This window comes from Typha angustifolia, chromosome 4 (assembly GCF_048772165.1).
Source record: "Typha angustifolia cultivar Huaian chromosome 4, ASM4877216v1, whole genome shotgun sequence".
NCBI lineage: Eukaryota > Viridiplantae > Streptophyta > Magnoliopsida > Poales > Typhaceae > Typha > Typha angustifolia.
In genome coordinates this window covers 6,016,162-6,030,642 of record NC_133242.1, presented here as the reverse complement: position 1 = coordinate 6,030,642, position 14,481 = coordinate 6,016,162, and the positions used below count along the sequence as shown (strand labels likewise).

General features: G+C 34.7%; 1 protein-coding gene across 1 annotated transcript in view; it reads right to left on the bottom strand.

Annotated features, from left to right (window-relative positions):
• Positions 1 to 1,528: 1,528 nt before the first annotated feature.
• The window catches only part of LOC140758720 (insulin-degrading enzyme-like 1, peroxisomal), a 55,480-nt gene continuing 42,527 nt past the window's right edge, over positions 1,529 to 14,481 (bottom strand). Inside the window, exons 19-26 of the mRNA XM_073094983.1 lie at positions 13,442 to 13,546; positions 11,036 to 11,237; positions 10,744 to 10,952; positions 5,761 to 5,885; positions 5,634 to 5,685; positions 5,481 to 5,567; positions 2,070 to 2,192; positions 1,529 to 1,982 (exon numbers count right to left, since the gene is read on the bottom strand). Of these exons, the coding sequence (XP_072951084.1) occupies positions 1,734 to 1,982; positions 2,070 to 2,192; positions 5,481 to 5,567; positions 5,634 to 5,685; positions 5,761 to 5,885; positions 10,744 to 10,952; positions 11,036 to 11,237; positions 13,442 to 13,546 (1,152 nt within the window). The 3' untranslated portion in view covers positions 1,529 to 1,733. The remainder of the gene's footprint in view (positions 1,983 to 2,069; positions 2,193 to 5,480; positions 5,568 to 5,633; positions 5,686 to 5,760; positions 5,886 to 10,743; positions 10,953 to 11,035; positions 11,238 to 13,441; positions 13,547 to 14,481) is intronic.

Here is a 14,481-nt window from a genome sequence, read left to right as displayed (position 1 = left end):
AGGAAGCAGTGCATTTAAGAGGAGTCGAGCAAAACGCTATCAAGAGGATTGTGGGTATAATAATCGGGTTGTAAATATTTTGTATTAAAAATTTCATATTTGACATCGATATTTTATTCATTTTGAGCTCAAATTTATTCATTATGAAAAGAAGTGAGTAAATATTAGTTTTAAAATAGATATCATGGCAATAAAAAATAAAGAGAAGTAAGTTTAACACTATATTGAATATTTAAGAAACGTTAATATGATATACAACTATCAACTTTTCATGGGCTTTGGGCCTCAAAAGAGGTACATATTTTGTAGTTAAAGATATCTATACAAATCAACTCACACACCCATGCGCTACCCAATCTGATTTAGTTTATTTTATGCGCATGGGTCAAATCCAAAATTATTTTTGAACTTGTATAGATTCGGATTAAATTGACTAGTCTTAGTCTATGTTACTTTTTCACTCAACTTTGTTTATTCCATTCTGGTTTGGTTCGAATCTTTTGTCTGTATTTGAAGACTCCGGTTAGGCTTGGTTTTAGAAGCTGAAATAGAAGGAAATAAAGCTAAAAGAAGCCTCGAATGGAGGCAAATATTATAATTATATTTTAAAAATAAATAATTATCTATTGAATCAGTAATATTTTTTAATTCTTTTCATATTCTTATTATACCCTTAAAAAAATTAACCATTAAATTCTTATCAAGCCGATTGATAAACATTAACCACATAAAGTACTTTATTATCCACATAAAACCTGTGAACTACGGAAAACACCCACATAAGGAATTTTCTTTGGTTACAAGGTCCAAACGGCAAAGGAAAAGTCTATACTAAGTGCAATTAAACCTAATACTAATCCATTCAATGACTTTAAATAAATCGGTGACCTTATTATAAACACTTTTAGTTTCTCATGTAAGACTAAACAGTTTTGGATCTTTTCAGCCAACATGTCCAAAATAGACTCAAAAGTACTAAATTCAGGAGGGCCATTTGAGTAGATAAATTAGTGAGGAGACATAATTGAGTCAAATATGCATGTCAGTGGCACTTCAAATTTGTAAAAACTCCATAGTATTTACATACAAATCAATTTTCACATATATGCATGTAAAAAAAAAAAAGCCACAAGTAACCCCTCAACATTGTGCTATTCCGCCTTGAAAAAACCAACCTCGAGTAATTTAAATGTAAACTCCAGACGAGCTTTATGGGGCCAGACTAGAGAAAAGCTTAAGAGGCTTGATGCTTTTGATAGACTTATTCAGAGGTATACAAGAACCAAAGGCTCAAAAAAGAAAAAGAAAAAAAGAGAGGTTTTAAGAAGGATATTCTTTTGCTAATTGCTGCGTCAATGGGAGTGATGAAATCATTTAGCCAGAAAATAGGAAATATAATACAAATATTGGCTCTGTGATTTATAATTATTTGACCAAATTTGTCCTCGTCTGTATATTAGGTCTCACCAAACAGCAGGAAAGAGCATTTAATAAATCTCATCAAACTATAAATCACACGTACAGGCCAAAGTCCTCAAATGCTGAAAGTTCATCAATAGTGTGATCAAGTAATTAGATACAAACTTCCATTTAGATTCTGGTTCCCACGGAATGAAGCATGCTGGCAACTAAGATTGGAAATTTGGAACATACTTTCCCACATCAATTGGTAGATAAATATTAAATATAAGGACATACAAATAATATCAACAATCTGAAATAAATGCAGACGTTCACAGTTTCATCTGGCCAAGACCCCCCTTAAATGAACCATATAGAGGCCTTGATCTTCTGAAACTACATATGTCGGTGATTTGATATGTCTGAGGAGCCACATCCTGGACAGCACTTTTGTACTCGGAAGAGTGGAGACCACCAAATACTAGCACACTCAGGGTCTTCCTCTGTGATGCACCAACTTTGACATAGTTATCAAAGAATTCGATCAATTCTTCCTTCTTGAGCTCCCTCAATGCAGCAACCTGTAATCGGCGTAAATAATTGCATTGATTCATGACAGACGCAGAATAAAACTTTTTTGTATCAATTAATATGACAAGATAGTTTACCTCCAACTCTTTCCTGTCAAACTTGAGAGTTCCATCAGAAATTTCTCCCCAAAAGAATGCAGATTCCTCCCTCAAGTTCTTGTGTTTTTCGAGTTTCATATCAATGAGTGCATTGACATTACCCTGAAAATTGAAAATTCCAACTAAAAATGAGTGCCCAAAGCATGTCGAATAAAAGATTGCAAAATTATTTTTTCTTTCGCCGAAAATCTTGCACATATATGATGATGTAACACTTCAGAAAACAAATGGAGTTACTAAAATTGCACATGTACATGGGAAAGCAAAATCCCATAAAAAAATACAGCTACAAGCAGCTGCGCATAGATGAACACAAATCTTTCTACCTACATATGCAAATTATACAGAAAAAATTGAATTATATGATGAAAGCTCATCAACAATTTGAAGTAGGAACTAGGATCATTAACTAATATAAGTTTGCTTCAATAAGAAGAAAAAGAAGCTACAGCCTACAAGCTTGTTTTATCTTAAAATTATAGACAATCATGGAAGACAACTGAATCCATTCCTATGGTGTAGAGATCCAACATATCTTATTTCGATGAACCAACATTTGACAGACACTTGGAAGAAAAACAAATCAAGATAGCTGGAATCATAGAGCCATTAAAATTGAAAATACAACCACCAGTAGGATCCCAACTATTTGAGCTCACGAGAAAACTCCATATCGCACAAGTTAGCTCTAACCAACATGTTGGGTTTGACATGTAAAATTTGCCCCAAATCTCTAGTAGTATGAAATTGTACATTACCATATTGGGTACATATAGACATATAATGCATCCTGTACATGGTATCTTAATGTTGGCTAACTAGAGTCACAGAAAAAAGTTGGTGAAAATAAATCAACTTCAATTTACTACATGAAAAATACTTAATATTTAATGCAAAATATGAAATATTTTAGTTCTGGCTATGGTTCCAAAGATCGGTATTGGGATCGAGATCAGCCATCCGAAAAAATGATACATATTGGCCGTATCGGCCACCTGTATCAGATCGAACTATTTTAATTAAATAAAATTCTAAATATTATTTTAAAATGTTGAGAAATTTTTAAATTTTAGAAAAAATTATAAGAAAATAAGAAATAATAATTACTCACATATACAACATAAAAAGTAAAAAAATCTCTCTTCCTCCCTCTCTTCTTTCCTATCCATCTAATTGTTAATCTGAGCTATCCCTCACTCTCGCTTTCTTTTTATTTTTCCCTCTCTCTCTCCCTCGCTCACACACACTCTCTCTTCCTGACTCTTTCTTCCTCTTTCCCTCAGCTACTATCAACAGCAGGATTGCTGTAGCCGCCAACAGCAGTTGCTGCAGCAGGACGCCTGGTTTTAGCCTAGATTGGGATTGGCCGAAACTAGGAGCTATAGTTCTGCCTATCAAAAGAGAGTGCTTTAATTAGTGGGACCACAGTCTAAAACGCCAAGGACAATAAACCTAGTACCCTTTCACATAAAATCTTTTGAGCGGTTGCAATTCAGAGTTAAAACTAATGTTTCAAAAAATGCCAATGGTATGCAGAATTGCAGACATCCACCACACCAAAATGCATAAATGGTATGTGGATGCATATGTGGATTGCTATGCGGTTTAGCATTTTAATATACACACACACACACAAATTCACACTAATCGAATCAATGATCACAATCACATTATTCACATTTCAGATTAATTCACACTAATCGACTTAGAGTTCACTATTGCAATAACATTATTTATCTAATTATTTATGTGACATTGTGATGTGCTGAGGTTAGAGATGGTGCAGACCAGCAGGGAGAGAAAACAAGGGGTGATAGAGGTTGGGAAAGCTTAAGGGAGAAAGGTGGTAGTGGTCAGTGGCAGTTGGGGAGGGCTGTGTGTAGAGAAGAGAGAGAAAGGTGTGTTTGGGGGTGGGGGGTGATGCCAGTGTGTGAGTTGGGGAGAGAGAGAATAACTAACTCCACCAGTCACAACCGCTATCATGCGAGAGAGGGAGTTGAAGAGGAAGAAGGACGCCATTTGGGGATTTCAGGATTTCGGGTGTCCATAAATGTACAAATCTTCTAACAAATATCTGGGGGAATGAAACCACTTCTGTAACCACTAAATCATGCATCATATCCCTCGTAGTAATGCAAACTGATTATCTCAACCTCAAGTATGGGAAGATATTATATATGGTGAACCAATAGCCATTTCAGTTTCTAAGAGTTGTCCTAAGTCCAAAGCCAAACCTAACAAAACTCTTGGATGCTTATCTGACTGATCTGCAAATATCCATAATATTCCATCTGTCTATTTTTTAAGCTAATTTGAGTACTTCAATTTTTCTTCTGTTTTTTCTTGCTGCATTTCTATGGTTTTTCTTCAAAGACCGATCAGTCTTCTGTTCGGGTAGTATATCCTATGCATTATTATTTGTTGAATTGCATCCTTTGTCCTGCTTCATAACATTGACTTTTTCCTTTTTTCCCCTTTTGTGCTCATCTTCTCCCAAAATAATCTCAGATAAATGATTTGCCTTACGTGATTCCTAGCAGTGTATCAGGCTTAAGCACTAAAGAGAACAATTTAGTTCCTGTTGAAGCTCCTAGGGCACAAGAAGAATTTGCCATCTTAGTATGTATCAGGATCAAGATATCTTAGTATGTATCCTTGCGCTGAATTGCATTATTAGCTCCTGTTGAAGCTCCTAGGGCACAAGTAGAATTTGCCAAAAGTCATCGGAAGCAATTTTGCATATGGACTAATGATTTGACTAAACAATCTATTAATTGAGCAAAGGTTGCCTTCTTGGTCATTGTTGGGAAGAATGTATTAGCAGGGTAACACTTCCAATGCTGATTGAAATTACACCAATATTTCGTGTGCCAAACTTGAGATTTCCTTCTTCAAAATTCTTGTTCTACTTGCAACCAAATCATATCTATCTGCTCATGCCCTGCATGTCATTCTAGCAAAAGAACATTCCATGGAAATTAATAGTGGTAAAGTAGAAAACTAATTCTTCCTGTGAGATGTTAGGAGTAGAAGAAATTTTAGAAAGAATCATTTGAAATAGCTCAAACAACAAGACAAGGATGGCATAATGCAGTAGTTAGTATTGACTTGATTCAAGTGCATTGTGCCACAAGGTGGAGAAAAAAACTCAGAAAAAAAAGCTAAGAGATATATCATGAAGGCTTCAGTTTGAGATTATATAACTATGATAGAGCTGGTTTGTACCAAAGGATATGATAAACCCAGCCAGATTGAGATATGCACTATTTACATATATCATTGCAGTATGTGCTTAAAGAACAAGAGAGCATCACCTATTATCTTCTCATAAACAATGTGCATAACTGCAATTCCATGGACAGATCTCATATAGAGGTGAGAACCACAAACCTTATATTCTTCATCCGACATTTCATAAAGTTTACTTCCAAACATTTCAAGAAAAGCATCAACTCGAGCATCAAGATGTGCTGGATCCTGTATAGTTCATAGCATCAGAATAGAACGGTTACTCATACTACATAAAATTATACCTTTAGTTACCTTTGCGGTTGACTGGATAATGAACTGTAGCCCTCGTACTCCAGAATCATTTCTAGACAAACATCATTATAATGTCAGGCTATCATGTTATTCAAGAAATTAGTAGTAAGAAAAATCTACCACATGCCTCTGTGTAAGTGCTGTTATGTAACCAAGTTGCTCAACTGATCGAAGCTGGTGAAAGGCTGGTTGCTTTGCAATAAGAGCAAACAACTGAAGTTTGACATTCAACTTTATATCATCTTGATGAACCTACACATTCAATATACTATTTGACTGTTAAAAAATTAATTCACACAGAATTAAGATCATAAAGTTTGAGAGATGTAAATTTAAATCATGGACAAGGAATTTCCAATTCTTAGCAACACCAGTTATCCTGAGTTCCAAAAATATAATATATGCACATGGACCATGGATGCTTACTGTAACACCCAAGTCAGAGCATCATCATAAAATGATAATAAAACTGATAAGGATAAACTAAATGACTATTGTAATATTGAAAAAAAAAGAGAGAAGGGGGGTTGTCGCATGTGAGGCACGTGTGCCTCACCCTTCTCCTCCTCCTTTCCTTCTCTGACTTGGGTTAGAGGTGATTGCAGGATTTCTTGCGATGCTCTAGCGATAAAGCCTAGTAAACCCCTCTTTGATAGGCATTGCAATTTTTTTTTTCTTCCTCTTCCTTTCCCTTAGCTTTCCTTTTCTTCCTCCATCACCAAATTTGTCGTTGTTGGGGTTGGGTCTCATCACCAAACGAGCCGCTTCTGAGTCCTCCCCTACCCCACAATATTTAATTTGAGTTTAAGAAGGTAGATTGAAAATACCTAAATTTTGGGCATTTACGGTTTCGATGAAACTCGTCGACTGGCGGCTTTCGGTCATCGCGGCCCTTTCACTAGAAATTTTGCATCGTCGGCCTCATGAAGTGGGTCTTTCTTTTAGAGCTCTCGTGACTCGGATCTCCATCGGCCATGGAGTTGACATCAACTGTCGACTATCGACCCGCCCTCCTCTCTTCTTGAGCACGTGGCTGTAGTGGTGAGGAGCCGTCAGGTGTTGTCAAAGGACTACCGATAACGGTGATCGTCGGTGATCTTTCTCTTCCTCTCCCTCTTTATCCTTTTCTCTCGTCGATTCCCATCAAGGAAGAACATGAGCAACCGAGTCTAGTCTTCTTCTCTTAAGGGGATTTAGGCCAGGTTTAGGTTTCTAATCCAAAGGACCCGACTTGACTCAATTAGTTTTATGAGATTAGACCTTTAACCTAATCTATTTAAGTTGGATTTCTAGGTAAGTTGTGGGCTAGTCTTAGCCCAGCCTAATCTTTTGGACTTGAATTAGCCCATTTTAGTCATTTTAATTAATTTAAAATTTAAAATTTTTGGTCATTGTTAAATTAAAATAAGAGTTTATTTATGAATGAAGGTGAATATTTGCAATCATCTCTAGATTGTTGACCGTAGGTGAGGGGATTTACTTATGTATTTATCCTCTCATGTTTCATATTATAATTTTATTATATTGTATTCATATTTCGTGTATCCTTATTATTTTCATGATGTATTATACTTTGTGCCATACATTAATTCATAAAATATTATTTTGTGTGCAATTAGGTAATATATTGGTCATGAGTAGCTTGCTTGGCACAGGTTATAAGTAGGTGGGAGTTTAAGAATAAACTCAAGCTAAATATTCTTTCTACATTTCTCTATAGTGACTCAAGCTTACCTAAAAATCTAAGAGACAAATATATTTTTGATCAGCCTATGATTCGTTTAGGTGACTCTGGCGGAGTTACAAAAAAAATCCCAAGCTAGACTAGGAGTCTCACTAAGGTGATCCTAATCTCTTTACGGTCGGTGAAAAAGACAGATTGCCTTTATCCTATTTTGACGCCTCCTAGTAACCCTAATTGCATCAACTATGAGGCAAGACTAGATAGCCATTTCGTGGTGATTTCTAGTTCATGTATATTCATAGTCATAGTTCCAAACTGAGACGATTGACAATATTAAGATGAGAAACTTGCAAAATAAAATTGGGCATGTTATTAGCTTATTAATTGTTCTATCATTACTTGTGCTTATTATCCATATTATGAACATGCTGACTATTGTTATTAATTATGAAGCTTTGGTTAAGATTTCAAATTGGATGAAGTGTGATTCTTTTAAAGCTTCCGAGTGGATTCACTCACTGAGCTAAAATTGTTAGCTCATTAAACTCTTTTATCATTTCAGATGCTAATCCAACATGGCGAATGAACGTGGGGATCGGACTCTATCTCTACTTAGGATTTTGACCTATACACCTTCAATTGTAGGAGTGGTTTTTAATTTTAAATTAAAAAGCTAAATATTACTTTAGTGACTAATATCTATTGGTAATAGTAATACTAATGAATATATAAAAGCTTTTGTTATGAAAACATAACAAAGGATAAAAAAAAAAGAGTTATAGAAAAAAGCAATTAAAAAACTATGAGCTGCCATTGTGTTGAGAAAAAAAAAATAGAAGTGATCTAATAACTATTGGTAATAGTAATACCAAATGATTCTATATAAGTAATGAAAAAAAGAAAGTAAAAGAGATCTGTTACAAAAGAAACAATTGAAGTATATAAGCTGTCATGGTTCAAACCCTGGCAGCAATTGCTTGAAGTCTTAAACTACCACATAGTGAAAAAAGCAACTATGCCACAATGCCACAAAAAGAAAATCCAACCCCCAGGATTTTGCTGCCATCTGTCTCTCTTCCCACTTAACCCTTCCCTATTTCTGTCAAGGTAAACTATTCTTTTCTTTTTTTTTTTTTTTTTTTGCTATTCACATCTCTGTAGACTGAACATTGGGGGGTAAGCATATGAATCATATCATATTTGGAAGTAGATCCCAAACCATCTTCTGCCTTTGAATTCGGTACCTCTAAAGTATGACACTTTGTATTCCTTAGATTTCCTTGTGCTTAATACGCCCAGGAATCAAGAGGGCCCTATTTTGTTCTCTTCTTATCAGGACAAAAGTGAATCAAATCATTTTCCCTCCTGAATGGTAAATCAAAAAACAGAATTTCTTTTACCTCTTTGTTTTTGTCCTATACAATTTACATTTCTCCACCAGTTTCCTGTTGTTCAGAATATGAGCTTTCTGTGAAGGAATAGGAAAGATAATGGCTTGCTGTTTTAAAGTAGTTGATAAGTGAGAAGCAGTGGGAGAGGTAGAGGGAAGTAGAAGTTCTGACATTGTGCTCTTCCTACTTGTATGGGACTTGAAGAAGCTAGAGTTATCCGAATAATTTATTATTTGCTTACTTTTAGTTATATATATATATAAATGAAGAATCTTGATGCGCATGTGACTGTTTCATGTGCACTTCATCTTCTAACCTACTTACATCCTACCAAAGAATGATGAAGATTTAGCTATTTCAGCCTTAAAAGCTAAATGGAACCAAAGCTTGCGGCCATCTTTTGATTTATTAGCAAAGTTAGTAAAGATTCTTGGTTTATTACACAAGAAAACAAAGACTAGGTGCACAACTATAGACTGTTATAAATCATTAAAGTTATCCAATCCACTTCAGCATACACTGCATAACTCCCACCCAACTTGTTCTAATTGGCTCTCAATTTGTGATACACTAGATAATTCCCCCATTGAATAGTTCACATATGTCCCAACTGAGGGCTACTGCTGACTATGATGATTAAACCAATTATCTGCTCAAATACCAGCATAGACTTTGTTGATATGCATATATATATGGGACATCACATCTGTATTTTGTACATATACCATTTATTAAGGAGAAAGAGGAGAGAATTCCTTCTTTAAATGATATCAAAGAAGGTCATGAGTTTGAATCCCACCAGACCTACCATGCAAATTAAAAAAAAATCTCCAATCATTTAAGTCAAGTCTACTTATAGGCCTATAAAAAATGTCCGAAGCCTAGAAGTGTGGGAGTGCAACAATATAATTGACAAAAAGCATTGTTTTTAACAGCTTACGTATTTAGAGTAATTAGTGAGTTACCAAATACAATCTAATTCAATTATACTCATTAATGCATTGATATGATTAGTGTCTTAGATTATTTAAATTAGAAAGAATACTTAAATGAGCATACATTATAACAAGGAACTTCCAATTGGTTTCTTACTCTCCATGTCGAGTCTGCTCCAAGAGGCAACCAGTTTATTTTATCATGACAATTTATTGACGAGATCAAGACTGTTTTAGTGGATGATAATCAGATCGAGAATCTTATACCTTTGCATGACTCTCCTTGAGTTACATGCATATATGCATTTGACAGGCCTCTAACATACTATTGAGTCTACACTGACAAGAAAAGATTCTAGCATACGGTTATACAGCCTGAATCTTTAATGCTGTTAACTATGCTGCTTGAACAAGCTTCAGTATATTAATAATATTGAATTCAGAATCTATTTTTTATCAAAATTAAGACTATAATGGCAGGATATGTATGACTACTCTAACCTTAGATGAACATAAACACATGCTACTTCAGTGAACAAAAATATCTAAGTGTCTCAAAGTCTCAGTTGTAGTGAATGCATTTGAAAACGGTGGATTCCAATTTCTGTTCCGCTGGAAGCCTGGAATCAGTAGGTTCCTGAAGGCAAGCAGTGAATACTGCACAACTGAAGACGACCTCAGCATATTTTGGTAGAACCCAGAGATTGCGTTGAAATATGTAATGTGGAACAATTAGTAGTAATCCTTATGTTAGAATCCTATTTTCGAGATTTTCTGCTTCTGAGTTTGCTCTTCTGCATTTCTCCTTGACGGCATGTCGGCATCACAAGCTCAATGATAGACATGCTATCATTCTTCTATGCTTACTAAATCTAGGCTTGCAGTTCCAAAGCGGTAATGCTTTATGACTTGTCCTTCATTAACATATATATCAAGCGTCTCATGCATGAGCATTGATGTACTTTCTCAAGGCATCTAAATCTTATGCCGTCAAATATTTCAGACAAAATTAGATTAGATAGTGTCATAGTAGTAAAGCATTAGAAATAACAGATAATAAACTTCATGACCAATGCAAAGCAATAGCAAGAGAAGTGCACCTGAATATAATGGACGAGTGCCGAATTCTCATCTGTCAGATTCAAGACCTCAGTTGGGTAATAGTACTTCAAACCTCTTTCAAGCTTTACAATTCGTTTTGCCAAATGTTGAGATGGAAATAAAGGCTTGCAAATAGAATTGGGACCATTAAACAAACTATCTTCAATATGCTGGACAAATGATTTAGCTTCACTTGGTGCAATGTTTCCTACAACATGATTACATTAGTAAAAACCAATATATTCCCCTTAAATGATATAGATAAAAGATAACTTATCAAACAGTACCAACCTGCAACATAAAATTCTAAAAAGGTCTTCGCAAGCAAGCGAGGAGAGAACATTGCAAGATGCTCCGCCTCAAGATGAGGAAGGACTTCAAGTTCCTCTTTCCATGGCCATGTTTGCTCCTCCAATATTAATGAGCAATAGTCTAAAGCTTGTTTATATGGTTGCTGAAACTTATAATTTTGATACTGCTTTGTGACAGCTTCCTGATGACATTGAAATTTAAATTTGGAAAACTTTCAGAGCTATGAATGCTTGAAAAACAAAGAGGTCATGTTCTGACAGTATAATCACAAGAGAAATAAGTATGAACCAAATAACAGTACAATTTCAGCCGTTCTTACTGTCTCTGTATCAACCAAACTGTGTAACATATTCACCTTTAATCAGCAGCTCACTCTGATTTGCATGGAAAATCAAAACACAAAGAAAGAGAGAAAATTAAGGCCTCCCTTTTTCTTTAATCAGCGGTGTTAATTAGTATTCCATCTTCATAATAGCCTCTATTGAAAATAGGAGAGTTCTCTAGGTTTTTTAAGATAGTGTACAGCTCCTATCCTGAAAAGACTCCCTAACTAGTACAGGTATAGTAGAAGAATTGGGAGAAAACACAGAGGGTTCCCCAAATGTTCTGGATGGCTGAGGATTATGACACAGATTAAAGAAAGAAAGATTAAGTTAACGACTTGCAACCACAGTGCAAGATATTCAGTTGGCCAAAAGCTTAAGCTACAACATAACAGAACTGAAAATGGACACCATGTTCTCCCCTCGTGTACAACCCCTGTAGACCACACGTCCATAAAAATTGATAAAGTGGATATGAACCTATTCAGCAAACTAGAATAGAATAAAAGAGGAAACATTAAATAAAACAATAGGGCTGTCTAGCTGCATCTGCATGCGGCCTCCTCCTAAATTTCTAATGCAGTGGTCTGCAGATGGCAAGATGCTTTGACTCAAACACATGCAGTCATGCAATATATGAATTATTGCTCTAAATGTTGGTATTTTAGTAGTATCAGATAGATAGAAGCAATAGCTGGAAATGAGTGAAATACTGAAAAAGTCCATTATAAGGAAAGCTCCTATTTTGGCAGGTAAGAATTAATAACTAGTAGCACATCCAAGTGATCATCCAAGAAAGCTCCCCTGTTCAGTAGGCGTTGAGCTTTAATCATGCAGAACTAATGGCAAGTTTAGGTCTTCCAAAGATCTTTTGCCCCAAATTCAAAAAACAAAAAAATTAGAAAAAATCAACAAAGTGAAACACAATAGTTATAAGATCAAACTAATTATACTCCAACTGGGTTGATCCACCCAAAATTTTCAATTATTCTTCGCAAACCCAGGCAAATAAAATTTGGGTTTTCCCCAAAACACATTTTGTAGCCCAAATTCTAGAATCCAAAAGTAATTTGGAAATGGTAAAAGTGGAAATATATTAGTGTCAAAAAATTAAGATTTAAGTAGGTCTACTATATAAATTTTAATCTCAATCCAAACTTTTTTAACTTATTGGCTGAAATTTTAGCTACAAATAAATTAAAAACTGGATTGACCCAATGTCTTGGCCAATTTCAAGTAAACTCTGTTAGAAATCGGGAAAATAATCTAAATGTTCAAATAGATCTACTACTACCTTCTAGGTGTTCATCTTTTTCAATTAATAAAATTTTACCTTTCAATTTCTTTTGAACATTTATGCGACTTTAGTTTCAAGACACTTTTATACTTTGATGATGATTCCTATACCTATATACTATACAAACTGGCATGTGTTACATCAATATCTATGGCTAAAAGATATCTTTTAAACCCTAAAAGAGCCTAAATCTTGCTGCCACACCAGACCATGCAGAGCAAGACCAGCATACTCTGTGCCTCTAGCTGTCTAGCACAACAATCCTTCTAACAGTTATAATCTTTAACTGAAAATCTAATCACTTAACAGAGGAAGTAACATTTTCTCCAAACTATTTTTAGTTTTACTATTCTACATACTGGAACTCACTACAACCTGCTATTGGAAATCAAGTTCAATAACATCTTAATTAAAGAAAAAAAAATGGAAGATTAAGGCAAAAATGGTATGTCAACCTACATGCATCCTTAGTAAAAGTTTTCTTTCTTAGTCATAAGTAAATCATGAAATGTTTCATCCCTGAAATTCTACTTCCAGCATAACTGGATAGAATTCGTCCACTTCTTATAGTCTTAGGGAGAGAAAAAAGAAACACTTTCAAAATGAATGATAATATTTGATTAGCACAGAAACATTATGCATGATTACATAACAATTTAACCATGACTAATTTGAAGACATTTACCTAGCTAATTTTGCAAAAGGAATATCTAGAACAAGACTGTTACTTTACCCATAACCAATTGTTTAATTGGCATGATTTACCTTGATAACAGAAAACCGGTCTTGCTTAACTTCAAAGTCCTTGATTTTACCAATAATAGTTTCCAAAAGGATTCTCATTTTGTGATTATAACCAACCATGATCACCTATAGGAGTATTAGAATAAGTTAATGAGAGGGAAGTATCAATATCAAAAATTTAAGATATTGTGCATGTTATGGAAAATAAACATACTAGCCTAAAAATAAATGATTTATAAGTACATATACCGAAATTGGTACATCGTCAAGAAAGTAATGTATGTTGATGAGGGATGAACTTACCATACAACATAAATAAAAGAAATAACCAAGGGTTTAGTCCCAACTATATGGGGCAACTATATAGATCCTTTGTCCTTCATTCCATTTATACTTACTGGAAGATCCTACATCATATCGTGTTATGCCTTCTACTAATTCCTGCCACACTAATTTTGGTCTTCCCCTCCCTCTTATGGTGCCTTCTACCTGAATCTCAAATAAACTATTCCTTCATGCTAGTGAAAAATAATGTTACCATTGGGCATGTGCAAACTATTTCAATCTATCCTCTTAACTTATTTTCTAGTTGTGTTACCATTAATGTCTGTATGATATTATCGTTTCTTATTCAGATCTTTCTAGTAACGCCAGTCGTCTAACTTAATATCAATATCTCAGCAATATTTAATCCTTCAAAAGCTGTTCAATAATGATTTTTCTTTCCATTCAAGGGGTACATCACAATCTCAGAACACATGAGTGCATCACGATCTCAGAACAACTAGAGATAATTTTCCATTTTAGCCATTGAAAGGTTCCACTTATAAGTGCTGGTGTTGATTTCTAGATTTATCAGACAAAGACTAAATGTAGTAGTCCATATTAAGTTTAAGGTTTGAATATAACCACTTCATAAAATCAGTGTATTGAAAGGCATGCAAATAATATATATATATATATATATGTATATATATAACTATTTTTAATTTTTATATGTTAAAAATACTAGACCATCTTAGCACTCGCCTCACCTAGGCAATGGGTGACTGCTCGCCACC